Source organism: Ailuropoda melanoleuca, chromosome 12, assembly GCF_002007445.2.
Source record: "Ailuropoda melanoleuca isolate Jingjing chromosome 12, ASM200744v2, whole genome shotgun sequence".
NCBI classification, from domain to species: Eukaryota; Metazoa; Chordata; class Mammalia; order Carnivora; family Ursidae; genus Ailuropoda; species Ailuropoda melanoleuca.
The window spans coordinates 20,761,081-20,777,734 of record NC_048229.1 but is presented as its reverse complement, the minus strand read 5'-3'; the positions used below and the strand labels follow the sequence as shown (position 1 = coordinate 20,777,734).

Below are 16,654 nucleotides of genomic sequence, written 5' to 3'. Positions count from 1 at the left end.
TCCTAGAGTCAGAGAAGCATCAAGTAGAACAAAGTCCTAGACAAAAATGACTGACAAAAGTTATAGTAAATACCAACTACAAATGAATTACTTTCATTGATATGGTCTTTCTTATTCAAGCGAACTACACCAGCAGGTGATGCCATGAATTTCACCCTAAATAAAATCACAATACCTTAAAAAACAAACGTATTAGGCAACTAACCTGCTTGCAGCTAACTCTTAAAGATTTGCAATTAATTGAGATACTGTAATGGGAGAAGGACTAATACCCAGGATACCACCTAAAATGCGGGTAATCCGATGAGCTCTGTTCTCCAAAGCTTGGGTCAAGGGAAAGAAATGGTTACTCAAGTATCAATCACTCATTACACACCCGAAGTAGACTGTAACTATTATGACTTTGGAATGGGACGATGGGTTTGCCAAGACTTTTTTTTTAATTGCATATTGTATGGGGCGCCTGGGTGGCTCAGTGGTTAACCGTCTGCCTTTGGCTCAGGGCGTGATCCCAGAGTCCTGGAATCGAGTCCCACATCAGGCTCTTCCGCTGGGAGCCTGCTTCTTCCTCTCCCACTCCCCCTGCCTGTGTTCCCTCTCTCCGTTAAATAAATAAATAAAATCCTTAAAAATAAAAAATTAATAATTGCATATTGTATAGATACATAAGTTACCATTGTAATCATTTTAAAATGGACAATTCAATGGGATTACGTACATCCTCAGTGTCGTGCAACCATCACCCCTGTCCAGTTGCAGAACTTTTTTATCAGCCCAAATGGAAACCCCACTCCCATTCTATGCTGCAACAAGCCCCTGGCAACCACTCATCTGCTCTGTCTCAGTGGATTTGCCTCTTCTGAATATCTCCTATCAATGAAATCACACAACATGTGGCCCCTTGTGTCTGGCTTCTTTCACTTAGCATGTTCTCAAGGTTCAGCCATGCTGTAGTATGGATCAGTATTTCATTCCTCTTTATAGCTAAATGATATTCCATTGTGGGGCGCCTGGGTGGCTCAGTTGGTTAACCGTCTGCCTTTGGCTCAGTTCATGATCCCAGGGTCCTGGGATCGAGTCCCACATCAAGCCCTTACTCAGTGGGAAGCCTGCTTCTCCCTCTGTCCACCACTTCCCCCTGCTTGTGCTCTCTCTGACAAAATCTTTTTAAAAATACTAAAAAAAATAAATATATAAATAATATCCCATTGTAGAGATATATCGCAGTTTGCTTATTCATTTGTTGATGGAGACCTGGATTGTTTCCACCTTTTGGCTATTGTGAATAGAGCTGAAATGAACATTCATGCATAAGTTTTTATTTGAACACCTGTTTTCAACTGGGAGGGGGTTATATACCTACAAGGGGGAATCACTGGGTCATACGGTAGTTCTATGCTTAACGCTTTTTTTTTTTTAAGATTTTATTTATTTATTTGACAGAGAGAGAGACAGCCAGCGAGAGAGGGAACACAAGTAGGGGGAGTGGGAGAGGAAGCAGGCTCCCCGCAGCGCAGGGAGCCCGATGCAAGGCTCGAACCCAGGACCCTGTGATCACGCCCCGAGCTGAAGGCAGACACTTAACGACTGAGACACCCAGGAACCCCTCTATGCTTAACTCTTTGATAAACCAATCAACTATTTCCCACAGTGGCTACACCATTTCACGTTCCCATGTAGTATATAGAGTTTCCAATTTCTCTGCATCCTTACAAACACTTGTTACTTTCCGTTTCTTTACTATGGCCATCCTAGTGGCTGCAAAGTAGTATCTCATCGTGGTTTTCATTTGCATTTCCCTAATGACTAATGATGAGCAATGTGGTTGTTGGTCATTTGTACATCTTCTTTCAAGAAGGCTATTTAAATCCTTTGCCCATTTGTAAATTGGATAGTTTTTCCTTTTGTTGTTCTTTATTCTGAATACTAGATCCTTATCAGATATACAATTTGCAAGTATTTTCTCTCTGTGGGTTGCGTTTCACTCCCTTGATAGTATCTTGATGCACTAAAGTTTTTAAATCTGACCAAGTCTAATTTATCCATTTTTCTTCCTTTTGTTGCTTGTGCTTCTGGTACCATATTTAAGAAACCAACGCCAAATCTAAGGTCATGAAGGGTTATCCCTGTTTCCTTCTTACAGTTTAATAGCTTTATCTTACATTTAGGTTTTGTGTTTGGGTTTTTTTTTTAAGATTTTATTTATTTGAGAGTGAGTGAGTGAGAGAGAGAGAGAATGAGAAGGGGCAGGGTCCGAGGGAGAAGCAGACTCCCTGCTGAGCAGGGAGCCTGATGTGGGTCTCGATCCTGGGACTCCGGAATCATGACCTGAGCCCAGGGCAGACGCTTCACCAACTGAGCCACCCAGGCGCCCGTAGTTTTTTCCTTTTGAGTTAATTTTTGTATATACTGTGAGATAACGGTCTGTATAACTATTATATTTTAAAATCTGCTCAAAACACTTTCCAATTGCCCCTCTAATAAAGTCACCTTTAGTCTGAGAAATTTTCCCTGCATCAATGCGGCTCCAGTGAGTATCTCTAACAGTACCATGGGGTGGATGTGTAACCAAAATTGAGCCAGTCAAGGTTCTCCCTGGAATCAATGCTGATGTTGGGAGAGAAAAAGTTCTACCTGTGGTGGTTTCTAGAAGGAAAAAAATATGAATGTGGGGCTCCTGGAAACCATCTTTCCTGCCACAGAGAGAAAGCAAATCTATACGCAACCTATAGTAGCTGAACCAACAGATGGGAGCCAGAGCCCTGGCAACACTGTAGAAGCCCTAAATCCAGCCACAGGTAAAGCCACACAGATAATCAGAACTCGAAGAGCAAAGCCCTAAAGGCCACCTGGTCCAGTCATACCTGAAATCAGCCATGCCCCTGTTACAAGAGTTAGTAAATTTCTTCTTTTCTGACTCATATAAGATTCTGTCACCTGCTAAAAGTTAGAGGATTTTCCCTTAGAAAAAATAAGAGTCCCATATATTTCTTAAGGGCGGCCACAAATTTGGCTGTAAATTTCCAAGCAACAATGCAAATACGAAAACATCGTGAGTTACTGAATTTAATATCCATCAACTAAAATATCTCCCAAAGATGGTCATAAAAAGTACACCGTGTCTGGGGCGCCTGGGTGGCACAGTCGTTAGGCGTCTGCCTTCGGCTCAGGGCGTGATCCCGGCGTTCCGGGATCCAGTCCCACATCGGGCTCCTCTGCTGGGAGCCTGCTGCTTCTTCTCCCACTCCCCCTGCTTGTGTTCCCTCTCTCGCTGGCTGTCTCGCTGTCACATAAATAAATAAAATCTTTAAAAAAAAAAAAAAAGTACACCATGTCTGATTCTATGTGGCAGGAATACAGGTGATTATTTCCTTCTACTAATTTCTACTTTCCTGTTACCAAAAATGTTAAAAGAAAGGTCTCTTGGGTGGAGGAGGGGTGGGAGACTGAAGGACCATGATGCAATATGGTAAAGGTGTCCTTAAGGAAGTGGTTGGCTCAGGTGGGAGGGCACGTGACTCTTATTTTGGGGTCATGAGTTCGAGCACCATATTGGGTATACAGATTACCTAAATAAATAAAACTTAAAAACCTAAGGAAGTGGTTTTCAAAGTAGGATTAGGCAACCCCTAAGAGACTCCAAGATGCTTTCAGGGTGTGTCCACAAAGCCTAAACTATGTGCAAAATAATACTAAGACATTATTTGCCCTTTTCATTCTCATTTTCTCATGAGCATACAATTTTCCAGAGGCTGTATGGCATGTGATATAACAGACCAAACAAAGTAGCAAGTATCAGGATCTGGTCATTTTCTAGTAAGACAGATATCAAAGACATTTGCAAAAACATGAAACAATGTCTCTCTTCTCATTAATCTTTATTTAAAGAATAATTGCGCACTAAAAACATTACTTACCTTTTTTTTAAAGATTTTTTATTTATTTGAGAGAGAGAGAGAGAATGAGTGGGAAGGGCAGAGGGAGAGGGAAAGAACCCCAACCCACTGAGTGGGGAGCCTGACATGGGGGCTCAATCCCATGACCCTGAGATCATGACCTGGTCTGAAATCAAGAGTTGGACACTTTAACCAACTGAGCCACCCAGGCGCACCAAAAACATTATTTATCTTAACATAAATGAGTTCTTTAATGCATTAATAAATACTATTAATGTCTGTATTATAACTGATTATAATACAATTAATATCAATAGATTTAAGCCATGTGAACAAAAGCCCTGTGGTATCCTCAGTAATTTTTAAGGGCGTAAGGAGTCCCGGACTGCCCGGATGGCTCAGTCATTAAGTGTCTAGGGTCATGATCTCAGGGTCCTGGAATTGAGCCCTGCACAGGGCTCCCCACTCAGCGGGATGTTTGCTTCTCCCACTCCCTCTGCCCCTCCCCCAGCTCATGCTCTTTCTCACTCTCTTGCTCTCTCTCTCTCTCAAATAAATAAAATCTTTCAAGGAGGGAAGGAAGGAAGAAAGTAAAAGTGTAAGGGGTCCTAAAACCAAACATTTTAAGAACTTTACCCCGATTCAATGCTCAGTTTCATTTCACTTCCCAAGATGTCACAAATTCTGAAGAGGGCATATATGCAGTAAGTGTTTCTTTTTTGGAAGGTAATAAAAATGTTCTAAAATTGATTGTGGTAAAGGTTTCACAATTCTGTGAATATATTAAAAATCATTAAATTATATACTTTATATGGATGCATTGTACGGTATCAGAACTTTTTAAAAATTAATTTATCAAATAAATCAGTAACACACCGATCACAAACAAGTTCCCTACAAATATGAAGTTAATGAATGTTATAAAACCAGGAACAAGAAACTAATCAATGACAAATGTTTAGAAAAAAACGAATGGCAATTTCCATAATAACAAAAAAAAATTTTACCTTCCAAGAGTTTTTGACAGGATGTATTGGTCTCTTAATTCCTTAGGATAAACTGACTGATCATCTACAGTCAGATCAAAAAATACAAAAACTAAGGGAAAAAGGACAGAAATAAGTCTCATTAATTCATTCAATAAAGAGAAGATAAATGGTCCTAAAATTTAATAAACACATGTGATGTAAGAAAATTATTTTTAATTATATTTAACACCTAACTCTAACAGAATTATTTAGCCAGGCTAATAATAATTTCATAATATTATGAAATTATATTTCATTCCTATATTATGAAATCCATGGAAAATGACAGTCAAATCCATTCTTCCATAGAAATACACAGCATCATCTCACCATAGTGCAGGAAATCCATACATACATGCTAGCCTTATTTCTTTGCCCCAGAATTATTTATCAATTGCAACTAATATAAAATACCCATGCAACATTAGTCCCTGCCTGAGCAGGAAAAAAAAAGAAAAACCTATGCAGATCAGCATATGCCCAGAACCAAAAAGCAATTCGTTTGAGCCTAGAAAAAAATGGGCTAGGCAAATAAACATCCCAATAAAATTAGACCACAGGTCTAATTTCTAATACTAGAAATACTACTTCTAATACTAGAAGATAAGTGTTACCCTCTCTTTGCCATTTATATACCTCTACATGTCTGGCATTTTATAGTGCAAACCATCTTAAGCCTACTCGGGAAGTTAAATAAATAGCATTTTCCCCCAAATCCCCTTATTTCTCCATTATTTGGGCTGTATGCAAAAAGAAAGAAAGAAAGAAAGAAAAATAACCCCACTCATTTAAAAATTTAACCATCCCTGTGGGCCAAGGCTGCAACCAATTACCAACATTTCAATTCTACAAAATCAATGGTAAATTCACAACTGCCTATATTATCTTGAAAGAGTGAAATTTGTTGGGGCGCCTGGGTGGCGCAGTCATTAAGCGTCTGCCTTCAGCTCAGGGCGTGATCCCAGCGTTGTGGGATCGAGCCCCACATCAGCTCCTCCGCTATGAGCCTGCTTTCTTCCTCTCCCACTCCTCCTGCTTGTGTTCCCTCTCTCGCTGGCTGTCTATCTCTGTCAAATAAATAAATAAAATCTTTAAAAAAAAATGAAATTTGTTGAGACCCTTGAGTTTCTCCTATCTCAGGCAACAGGTTTCGACCTCCCTGGAGTAACATAGAGTTCCAATTCTGGCACAAATCTGAGCCACCTGAGTCCACTTCATCCCAGGCTGGTCCTCATGAGACAAACACCTGCGTAGTGAAAGAAATCTACTGGCAAACATACAACTGTTTCTCTATGCTTGTGGGTATTTATGAAACAAGAGGTTCCAGTGGCATCTGAGAATCTGGGAATTTGAGGGATGCTGGAGACCTATTTCTCACAGAAGTCAAGGTCTGCTTCAAGAGCTGCAAACTCAGTTGCCCACAGAAGCCAAGGTGATGTACACAGGGAAGGCTGGGGTGAGTGTTAGACAAGGCGGAGCAGCGAGGACTTGAACGGGCAACATACCGCACATCTAGCAAAAGGCAGGCTCTACTGAGCACTGGCAAATGCTCCAGCTATGGGATTACAGGATCAGTGTGGGCAATCCACCTCTTCAAAGCAATCTGGATTTTCACGTTCAAGTACAAACAGCAAATGCCTAATAAAATGCCAATAAACCAAATCCAACCTGCAGAGTAACCGCCCGATCTACTTTGATTCTGGCCACATGTAGCCCATACGACACCTCTGTTCCAAAGCAGAAAAGGTGCGCCTCAGAGAGACCAACTAGGAAAAGGCGGCACACAGCTTGTCAAGTAAGACAGACCAAATCTCAGCACCTGATTGTCACCTGCACCAGGGGGTCTCAAACAGCAAAACCCCAGGCAGCTGCCCTGACTGTAATTATCAGATAGAAAACAAAAGAGAAACAGGGAAAACTATCATAAAATGTGCTTTAGGATGCCCAGGATAGCCATCATTCCCAGATGCCCAGTCTGAAGACGGACTGTATGAGAATCACCTAAGCAAGATTTTTTATATCCCTGGGACGCCTAGACCAGAAGCTATGCGACAGCACCTGGGGGCATCTGTATTTTTAAGGTGTTACCCCCCGCCACATGCATCCTTCCCGGCCATTCAACTCACACGTAGTTTCATATAAAGTTCTGTGTGGTTTTTTTTTTCTTTTCAATCAAAGAAACGAGGATTAAAAATCACCATGAGATTACATTTAACTCTATAGGTTGTTTTATTCTTTCTGTGCTGAGTGACATGTGTTCGTCTTAGATGTGGTATTAGTGAAGTTTTAGGAGTGGCTGCTTACAAAATGTTGCCCGATGATGACAATGAACACCAACACTGAGAATAACCACGTGGTATTTAAGGTAGAAGCTTTAAACTGAGATTCTGCCTGAAAAACCCTAATGCCTGGCAGGTCGACGAAGTTCGTACTGGCAGCAATTAAGGAATGGAAGGGATGAAAGGGAAGAATGAGAAAGGAAGGAAGAAGGAAGGAGAAGGATTCATGGCCTAAAACAACTCATGGACCCCGAAGACTGATGTGGTATGAACTGCAACAGTCAATGAACGAAGAGCCATCTTAAGCAATATCATTCCACTGCCAGCAAACGGCCTTACACAAAACTAACCCAACCAATCAAACCTTAGAAAATCTACCTTGATAGCAATGTTTCATTCATTTAAAAATGCACGTAGGGCTGCGCTGGATCCTGAATACTAACCTGTATCCAATCCTGAATACTTTATTTATCCAAACCATACTCTGCCAAGGGCATAATGGCCATTTTCCCTTTATAGGAGAGGAAGAAAAGATCCAGTAACCAGAAGATAGTAATGTTACCTTTATTACTCCACACTGACAGTGCAATTTCAGAATTGTTATTCAAAGGAAGGCGTCTTCCTTTCCCTACCAGCTCTCTATTTACAAAGGTTCCATTCCCACTGTGATCTTCTATGTATGCGATGTAAGAGTTTTTAGGACCCATTTCCTAAAATAGAGAACATTTTATTTCAAAGTTTTAACAGTGGGGAGTTACAGTGCTAAGATATCTCGGGGTGGTGACAACATTACCGGTTCTCCCAAACGTATGGATTATTTGTCACCTACTCTGAAAATCCGAAAGTGCTTCTTGCTGTAAGTCCGGTATTTATCCGTTCTTTTCAGCAGTGGCTCATCAAAGCAGTAGTCACAGCTTCTATCTCTCCCAAACCAGTAGTTGTCATTAACACACTCTGTAACACAAAAGTACACACCAGAGGGCTGTGGAATTTCATGCATCAAACACCTTTAAAAATTGCTCAGAAAAATCTAATTGTAGGAAAATAACCTAAGAACGCAATCAAGCTTACAGCTATCTTTATCTGAATTTTATAGGAGTAAAAACAAGGGGGGAGAAAAAAAAAAAATTTGTCAACGAGTTTAATAAATTGTGGTTTATACATAACTCTGAAATAATAAGAAGTCATTAAAAGTTCTCAAGCAATTATTAATGACTTGAAAAAACACTTATAATCTAATAACTTCCTACCTAGTACCCTCTCAAGGCTTCCCATCGTACTTAGCATAAAATGTGCTACTCTTTCCCATGGAAGGACAGATGCTCCTGGTCCCTTCTTCCCTCCCAGCATCACCTGCTGTTCCCCTTGATCACTCTTCCCAGTCTCACTGGCACCTTCCACTGCTCCAGATATGCCGGGTTCAACCCCCTGGTGGCCTTTGCATTCTCTATTCCCAGCAACTTGAACAGCTATCTTGTCTTTGTGTCTGGACTCAACTTATCATCTTCCACTCAACTTTCCGTTATATGATATATCATCCATTATCATAATGACATCCTGTTTTGTTGCCCACTAAGAATGGACCATAACTGGAAATTATCTTGATTATTTATATATTGTCTCCCTGCACTCCCCTGTTAGAACAAACTCCAGGAGCCCAGCCTAGGGTCTCCTGGGTTATATAGTTCAGCACCTAGGACATGAATATAGTGGGCAAGTAAATGTTGATAGAAAGACAGACCACGCAAAATATTAACAACTTGTATCACAAAGTAGTAATTCCTGTAATATGTGTCAAGTTACTACAAATTAAAAAAAAGACAAACAATCCAGTAAAAACTGGGTAAAGGATATGAAGAGACAATTTACAAGAGAAGGAAATACAAATAGCTCAAACATAAGAAAAAATGGACAAGGTAACTCAATACAAGAAATTCTAAAAAGAAGAGGCGCCCAGTTGGCTCAGTTGGTAGAGCATGCAACTCTTGATCTCAGGGTTGTGAGTTCGAGCCCCATGTTGGGTGTTGATATTACCTAAAAATAAAATCTTTAAAAAAAAATGAAATAAAAGAAATGCATGAACGTGTACACTTTAAAAAAAAGAAGAAAGGAACTTTAAAAAACAATAATACGGGGGCACCTGGGTGGCTCAGTCGGTTAAGCATCTGCCTTCAGCTCAGGTCATGATCCCAGAGTCCTGGAATTGAGTCCTGTGTCAAGCTCCCTGCTCAGCGGGGAGCCTGCTTCTCCTCCTCCCTCTGCCCCTCCCTCTGCTTGTGCTCTCTCTTGCTTTCTCTCTCTCAAATAAATAAAATCTTAAAAAAAAAAAAAAAAAAAAAAAATAAATTAAGATTTCATGTTTCAACTATCAGATTAACAAAAATCAAAGAGGGAATGCCTGGGTGGCACAGTCGGTTGGGCCTCCGACTTTTGGTTTCAGCTCAGCTCCTGGTCTGGAGATTGTGAGATCGAGCCTCATGTCAGGCTTCCATGCTCAGCGTGGAATCTGCTTCAGATTCTCTCTCCCTCTCTCTCTGTCCCTCCTGCTCATGCTCGCTCTCTCTCTCAAATGGATAAATAAATCTCTAAAAAAAAAATCAAAGAGTTACATATTATAATACTGTGTTGGAAAGAGGTATGAAGAAACTTACACATTGCCAGTAAGAATATAATTTATACACCAAATATAATTTGGAGTCTACGGAAGATAATTTGGCAAGATGTATCAAAATTACATGTGCAACCACTTCACACTGATGAAGATGGCTATAATTTTTTTAAAAAGGAAAATACTAAGTGTTGGCAAGGATGCAAGGAAATCAGTACCCTCATATACTGCTGGTGGGAATGTAAAATGGTACGGCTACTATTGAAAACAGTGTGTCGTTCCTCAAACAGTTAAACATAGAACTGCCTTACGACTCAGCATTTCCACTCCTCCGTATACACCGAAGAGAACTGAAAACAGGTACCTAACAAAACCTTGTACACAAGTGTTCGTACTGGCATTATTCACAATAACCAAATGAAAGAAACAACCCAAATGTCTCTTGCTGGATGGATAAGCAAATTGTAGCTGTTATATATAATGGAATACATAACGGATATAAGATCAAGAGTGGCATGCCCTACTGACTGAGCCAGCCAGGCGCCCCTATACTGGAATGCTATTTAGCCAATAAACAAATAAATAAATGCTACAACTCATACATAACCACAATACGGATAAACCTTGAAAACATTAGAAGAAGCCATACATAAAAAACCGATTTACATGAAATATCCAGAACAGTTAAATCCATAGAAATGAAATACAGATTGCTGGTTGCCAGGGGCAGGAGAGAGGAATGGGAAGTAACTGCTTAATGGGTATAGGGTTTTATTCTGGAGTAGTGGAAATGTTTCGTATCTAGAACAAGGTAGCAAAGCCACCGAACTGTTCACTTTCAAATGGCTAATTTTATGTTATGTGCATTTCACCTCAATTTTTTAAAATTACACAGATACACATATTGGCCCAGAAATTCCACTTTTAGGAATTTATCCTATGCATAGAAGCATATTATGAAAGGACATAAGAACAAAGGTAAAAAGATTATTCACTACAGCATTATTCTTAGAGCAAAAACTAACAAACATCTTAAATGTCCATCAGTAAGAGGCTAGTTCAAAAAACCTTATATATTGGGGCACTTGGATGGCTAAGCTGGTAAAGAGTCCAACTCTTGATTTTGGCCTAGGTTATGGTCTCAGGGTGGTAGGATTGAGCCCCATGTAGGGGTCCCTACTCAGCAGAGAGCCTGCTTCTCTCCCTCTCCCTCTCCCTCTGCTTCTGCCCCATCCCACCCATGCACGAGTGCAAGCTCTCTCTCATTCTCAAATAAGTAAATCTTAAAACAAACAAACAAAACTCATATGCCTATAAAAAGGAATTAGGATCTTTACATTCTGACAGAAAGATGTCTAAAACACATTGCTAAGTATAAAAAGCCAGTTGCAAGCAATGTGTTGTGAATCACAATTAATATAAAGAATAAAGGAAAAAATAAAATAAAAATAAAGGGAGGGGCGCCTGGCTGGTGCAGTTGGTTAAGCGAATGACCCTTGGTTTCTGCTCAGGTCCTGATCGCTGGGTTGTGAGATCCAGCCCTGCGTCAGACTCCACGCTAAATGCAAAGTCTACTTGAGATTCTCTCTCCCTCTCCCTCTGCACCTCTCACTCATGCTCTCTCTCTCTAAAATAAATTCTCTCACTCCAAAATAAATTAGTAAACCAAAAAAAAAAATTTTTTTTTTCTACAAAGTGAGAAGAATATATAGACACTTAGAAATACAACATGATTACAAAGTAAAGCCATGCCTACTCTCTGGCCCAGCAATTCAAATCAGACTCTCTCCAGAGACATCTGCCAATTGACCAAGGAGACAGCTATAAGTATGTTCACTGAGTCTTGCTTGCAGGAGCAAAACTGGAAACAATGTAAGTATCTACTAACAGGGGAAGAAATTAATGAACCATGCTATTTCTAGTAGAGACCAGGAACTTCTGCAGCAGCTGAGAAAAGGAAGGGCACAGAGAGTTCATCAGGACACTAACCTAGGGATGGTGGAGAGACAGTGTAAGAAACAGCTACCCATGAAAGAGCCTACTTGAACCTTTGCTCATCAGAAGAGACCCCAGGCAGATGTGTGGAGGAGGGCAAGGGGAGCAAGGTAGGAGGCAAGGGAACCAGAAGTTCTCAGTAAGGCAATTAGGGGGATAGGAACCCAGGGAAGGATGGGTCCATCTTCCCAGCAGAGAAGAGATGCAGGTGAAAGAGTATGTGAGGAGAGCAACAGACACATTGGTTGTGGCAAGTGAAGTGAAAATTTAGGAAAGTAATTTTCTTTTCCTAGGGATTCCAGACCTCTTTGAGGTTCAAACTCACTGCCCTCCCTCCTTCTATATCACAGGCAAAAAAATTAAACCCATCTGGGAAAAGTTAACCCAACTCTCCCTTTGATCCCCATTCAGTCCTGACCTTTAGCTTACCCTCCTCACCTCTGCTTTAACATGTTCCCCCATTTTACAGATAAGGATGGTGAGGCTCAGAGAAGTAGCATCACGTGCCTGATACAGCTAAACAGGCACAGACCTAGGACCTGAACCCCTGTCTTCCTAACTACAGAACCCTCACCCTTCCCCAGCTCCAGCCACCAATCTAAACTCTCACCCATATTTTCTTCCTACTCAAGCATTTTTTTTAAGATTTTATTTAATTATTTGAGAGAGAGAGAACGAGCGAGCATGAGTCAGGGGGAGGGGCAGAGGGAGACAGAGAAGCAGACAGACTCCTGCTGAAGATGGAGCCTGACGCGAGGCTTGATCCCAGGACCCCGGGATCATGACCTGAGCCAAGGCAGATGCTTAACCAACTGAGCCACACAGGCGCCCCTAATCAAACATTTTTAACCTCTTTCTCTACCAGTTCCTCTCACACTCATCTCAAACAGGAACAAACCTCCCTTGGACTCCACAGTCTCCTTCGTTTGCTAACTAATTTCATCACCTTTCCAACCCCACACTCACTTCATTCTCAATCGTAAGTTAACATAGGTTTAAAGTCTGCAAAGTCGTAGGCTCAAATCCTGCCTCTACCAACTCTGGGCTTTATGACTGCAGACAAGTTAATCAATCAATTGAGGCTTAGAGCCTAATTTGCTCTTCTGCAAAATGGAGGTAAGATAAAAAATACTCTCTCCTAGGATTATTTTGAAATTTAAATAAAACAGTCCCAATGCTCCACCCAACAAAAAGAAAATACAGATTCTTCTAAATGCATATAAAACCTACTCTCCAAGACAGAACATAAGCTAGGAGCAAGAATGTGAATGCAAAAGGGCACAAATCATACAAAGTATGTTCTCCAACAACAACGTAATGAAGATAGGAATTCAAAAACAAAGAAATTTAGTAAATTTCCATATAAGTGGAAATTAAACATCACACTCCTAAAAAACCAAAAGGACAAAGAAAAAAACTGATAAGAAAAATTAGAGAATACTTTGAAATGAATGAAATGAAAAAACAACATACTAAAACTTACGGGATTCAGCTGCAGCATTACTTAGGGACATTTTTGGTGTAAATGTCTAAGTCACAAAATTTTAGGTCAATTACCCAACTTTCCTTCAGACACTGGAAAAGAGAAGCACATAAAATCTAAAGCAAGCAGAGGGGAAAAAAATAATAAAAATCAGACCAGAAACAAATGAAATAGAGAACAGAAAGATAAGAAAATCAATCAAACCAAAAGCTGGTTCTATTTTTTTTTTAAGACTTTGTTTTTAAGTAATCTGTACACCCAACATGGAGCTTGATCTCACAAGCCCAAGATCAAGAGTCACATGCTCAAAAAAAAAAAAAAAAAAAAAAGTCACATGCTCTATTGACTGAGCCAGCCAGGCACCCTAGACACGGGGTTCTTTGAAAAGATCAACAAATTGATACAAAGTTGCATAGAATGACCAAGGGGGTGTCAAAGAGGAGCAATTACTACTAACCTTACAGAAAGAAAAAGGATTTTAAAAAGAATATTGTGGGGGCACCTGGGTGGCTCAGTTGGTTAATCCTCCAACTCTTGATTTCGGCTGAGGTCATGATTTCGGGGTCCTGGGATCTACTCCCACATCAGGCTCCTTGCTCAGTGGGGAGTCTGCTTCTCCCTCTCCCTCTGCCCCTCCTGCTCCCCAACCACTCATGCTCTCTCTCTCTCATTCACTCTCTCTCAAATAACTAAAGAAAATCTTAAAAAAAAAAATACTGTGAATAATAGTAGGACAATATTAAATGACACAGATGAAATGGACAAACTTTTAGAAACTACCAAATCAGACCCAATAAATATAAAACACAAATACACCCAAGAGATTGCACTAGTAATCAAAAAACTTCCTACAAGGGAAAGATTTTAAATTCTACCAAACATTTAAAGAACTAAGATCAATTATTCTCAAACTCTTGCAAGAAATAAAGGAGGAGGGAACCTTCTCAACTCATTCTACGAGGCTACAAATAACCTGATACCAAAAGCAAAGGCATCACAAGACCAACACGCCACAGCAAACCGAACCCAGCAACATGTAAAAAAGCTTCAACATGATCAAGTGAGAATTAACCCAGGAAAACATGGTTGGTTTAGCATCTGAAAAATAATGTAACACACAATCACAACAGAACACAGAACAAAACCACAAGACCATCTCAGTAGACCGAAAACGCTTTTGGCCAAATCCAACAGCTTTCATGATTGAAGACAACAATGACAACAGATAGTAAACTAGGAATAGGAGGGAATTTCCTCATCCTCAGAAAGAGCATTTATGGACCGCCCATGGCTAACCAACGTCACACTTAATGATAAGGGTAAAAGCTTCCCCCTCACACCAGAAATACAAGGATGTCTGCTCTGACAACTTTTATTCATTGTACTAGAGGTTCAAACCAGGGCAATGAAAGGAAGGAAGGAAGAAAGGAGCAAATCTATCTCTATTCACAAATCACATAATCTTATGCAGAAAATCCTAAGGAACCCACTAAAAACTGCTAGACCTAGTAAGTTCAGCAAAATTACAGAATACGAGATCAATATACAAAAAACACTTGTACTTCCATACATGAGCAATGAACAATCCTAAAATGAAATTTATTTAAAAGATTTTGAAAGGGGCGCCTGGGTGGCACAGCGGTTAAGCGCCTGCCTTCGGCTCAGGGTGTGATCCCGGCGTTGTGGGATTGAGCCCCACATCAGGCTCCTCTGCTATGAGCCTGCTTCTTCCTCTCCCACTCCCCCTACTTGTGTTCCCTCTCTCGCTGGCTGTCTCTATCTCTGTCGAATAAATAAATAAAATCTTTAAATAAAAAAAAAAAAAAGATTTTGAGACACCTCAGTGGCTCAGTCAGTTAAGCGTATGCCTTCAGCTCAGGTCATGATCCCACGGTTCTGGGATCGAGCTCATCATCAGGCTCCCTCCTCAGCGGGGAGCCTGCTTCTCTCTCTCCCACTCTCCCCCTGCTCATGCTCTCTCTCTGTCAAATAAATAAATAAATCTTAAAAAAAAAAAAAGAATTTGAAAGACCTATATAAATGTTCACGGATTGGAATACTAGTGTAAACATGGCAAAATGCACAAACTGCTGATCTAACAAACCCTCTCAAAATCCCAGCTGCCTTCTTTGCAGAAATTAACAAACTCAAAACTAAAATTCTTATGGAAATACAAAGACCCAGAATAGCCAAAATCATCCTGAAAATGAAGTACAAAGTTAGAGGACTTACATTTTGCAATTTCAAAACTTACTCCAAAGTTACCATCAAGACAGTGTGGTACTCGCGTAAGGACAGACATATAGATGAATAGGGAAGAATGAAGAGACCAAAAATAAATCACATTTACAGTCAACTCATTTTCAAAAAGGGTGCCAAAAGTATTCACTGGGGGAAAAAAACAATCTTTTGTTTTTTTTAAAGATTTTATTTATTTATTTGTCAGAGAGAAAAAGAGAGCACAAGCAGGGCGAGAGGCAGACAGAAGGAGAAGGAGAAGCAGATTCCCCAATGAGCAGGGAGCCTGATGTGGGACTTAATCCCAGGACCATGGGATCATGACCTGAGCCAAAGGCAGACGCTTAACTGACTGAGCCACCCAGGCATCCCAAAGAACAGCCTTTCCAACAAAAGGCCCTAGGACAAGTAGATATCCACATTCAAAACAATAGAGTTGAGGGGCACCTAGGTGTCTCAATCAGTTGGGCCTCCGCCTTTGGCTCAGGTCATAATCCCAGGGTCCTGGGACTGAGCCCCGCATCAGGCTCCCTGCTCAGTAGGGAGCCTGCTTCTCCCTCTCCCTCTGCCCCTTCCTCCCCACTCATGCTCTGTCTCTCAAATAAATAAAACCTTTAAAAACAAAAAAAAGCAAAAACAAAAACAATAGAGTTAAAATCCTTACCTCATGCCATATACAAAAATCAACTCAAACAGAATCAAAAGCTAATAGTAGTAGGAAACAAAACTTTAAAACTCCAGAAAAAATAACAGTAATGAAGCTTTGCAATCTTGGGTTAAACAATGTTCTCTTATATATAACAATAAAAGCACAAGAGACAAGGGCGCCTGGGTGGCTCAGTCAGTGAAGCATCTGCCTTCAGCTCAGGTCATGATTCCAGGGCCCTGGGATCCAGCCCGGAGTCTGGCTCCCTGCTCAGCAGGGAGTCTGCTTCCCCTTCTCCTTCCTCCTCTACTCCCCCCCCCATGCTCTCTCTCGCAACTAAATAAATTAAATCTTTAAAATAAATAAAAATAGGGGCGCCTGGGTGGCACAGTGGTTAAGCATCTGCCTTCAGCTCAGAGCGTGATCCCAGTGTTATGGGATCGAGCCCCACATCAGGCTCTTCCGCTATGAGCCTGCTTCT

The 16,654-nt window shown here is 40.7% G+C and overlaps 1 protein-coding gene across 10 annotated transcripts in view; it reads right to left on the bottom strand.

Moving 5' to 3' along the window:
- CHEK2 (checkpoint kinase 2) overlaps positions 1–16,654 on the bottom strand; it is a 46,981-nt gene that overhangs the window by 18,582 nt on the left and 11,745 nt on the right. For all 10 annotated transcript variants that reach the window (XM_034638160.1, XM_034638158.1, XM_034638159.1 and 7 more), the window contains 3 exons: positions 8,033–8,157; positions 7,766–7,913; positions 4,904–4,994 (listed from right to left, as the gene is read on the bottom strand). In XM_034638160.1, coding sequence (XP_034494051.1) covers positions 4,904–4,994; positions 7,766–7,913; positions 8,033–8,157 — 364 coding nt within the window. The remainder of the gene's footprint in view (positions 1–4,903; positions 4,995–7,765; positions 7,914–8,032; positions 8,158–16,654) is intronic.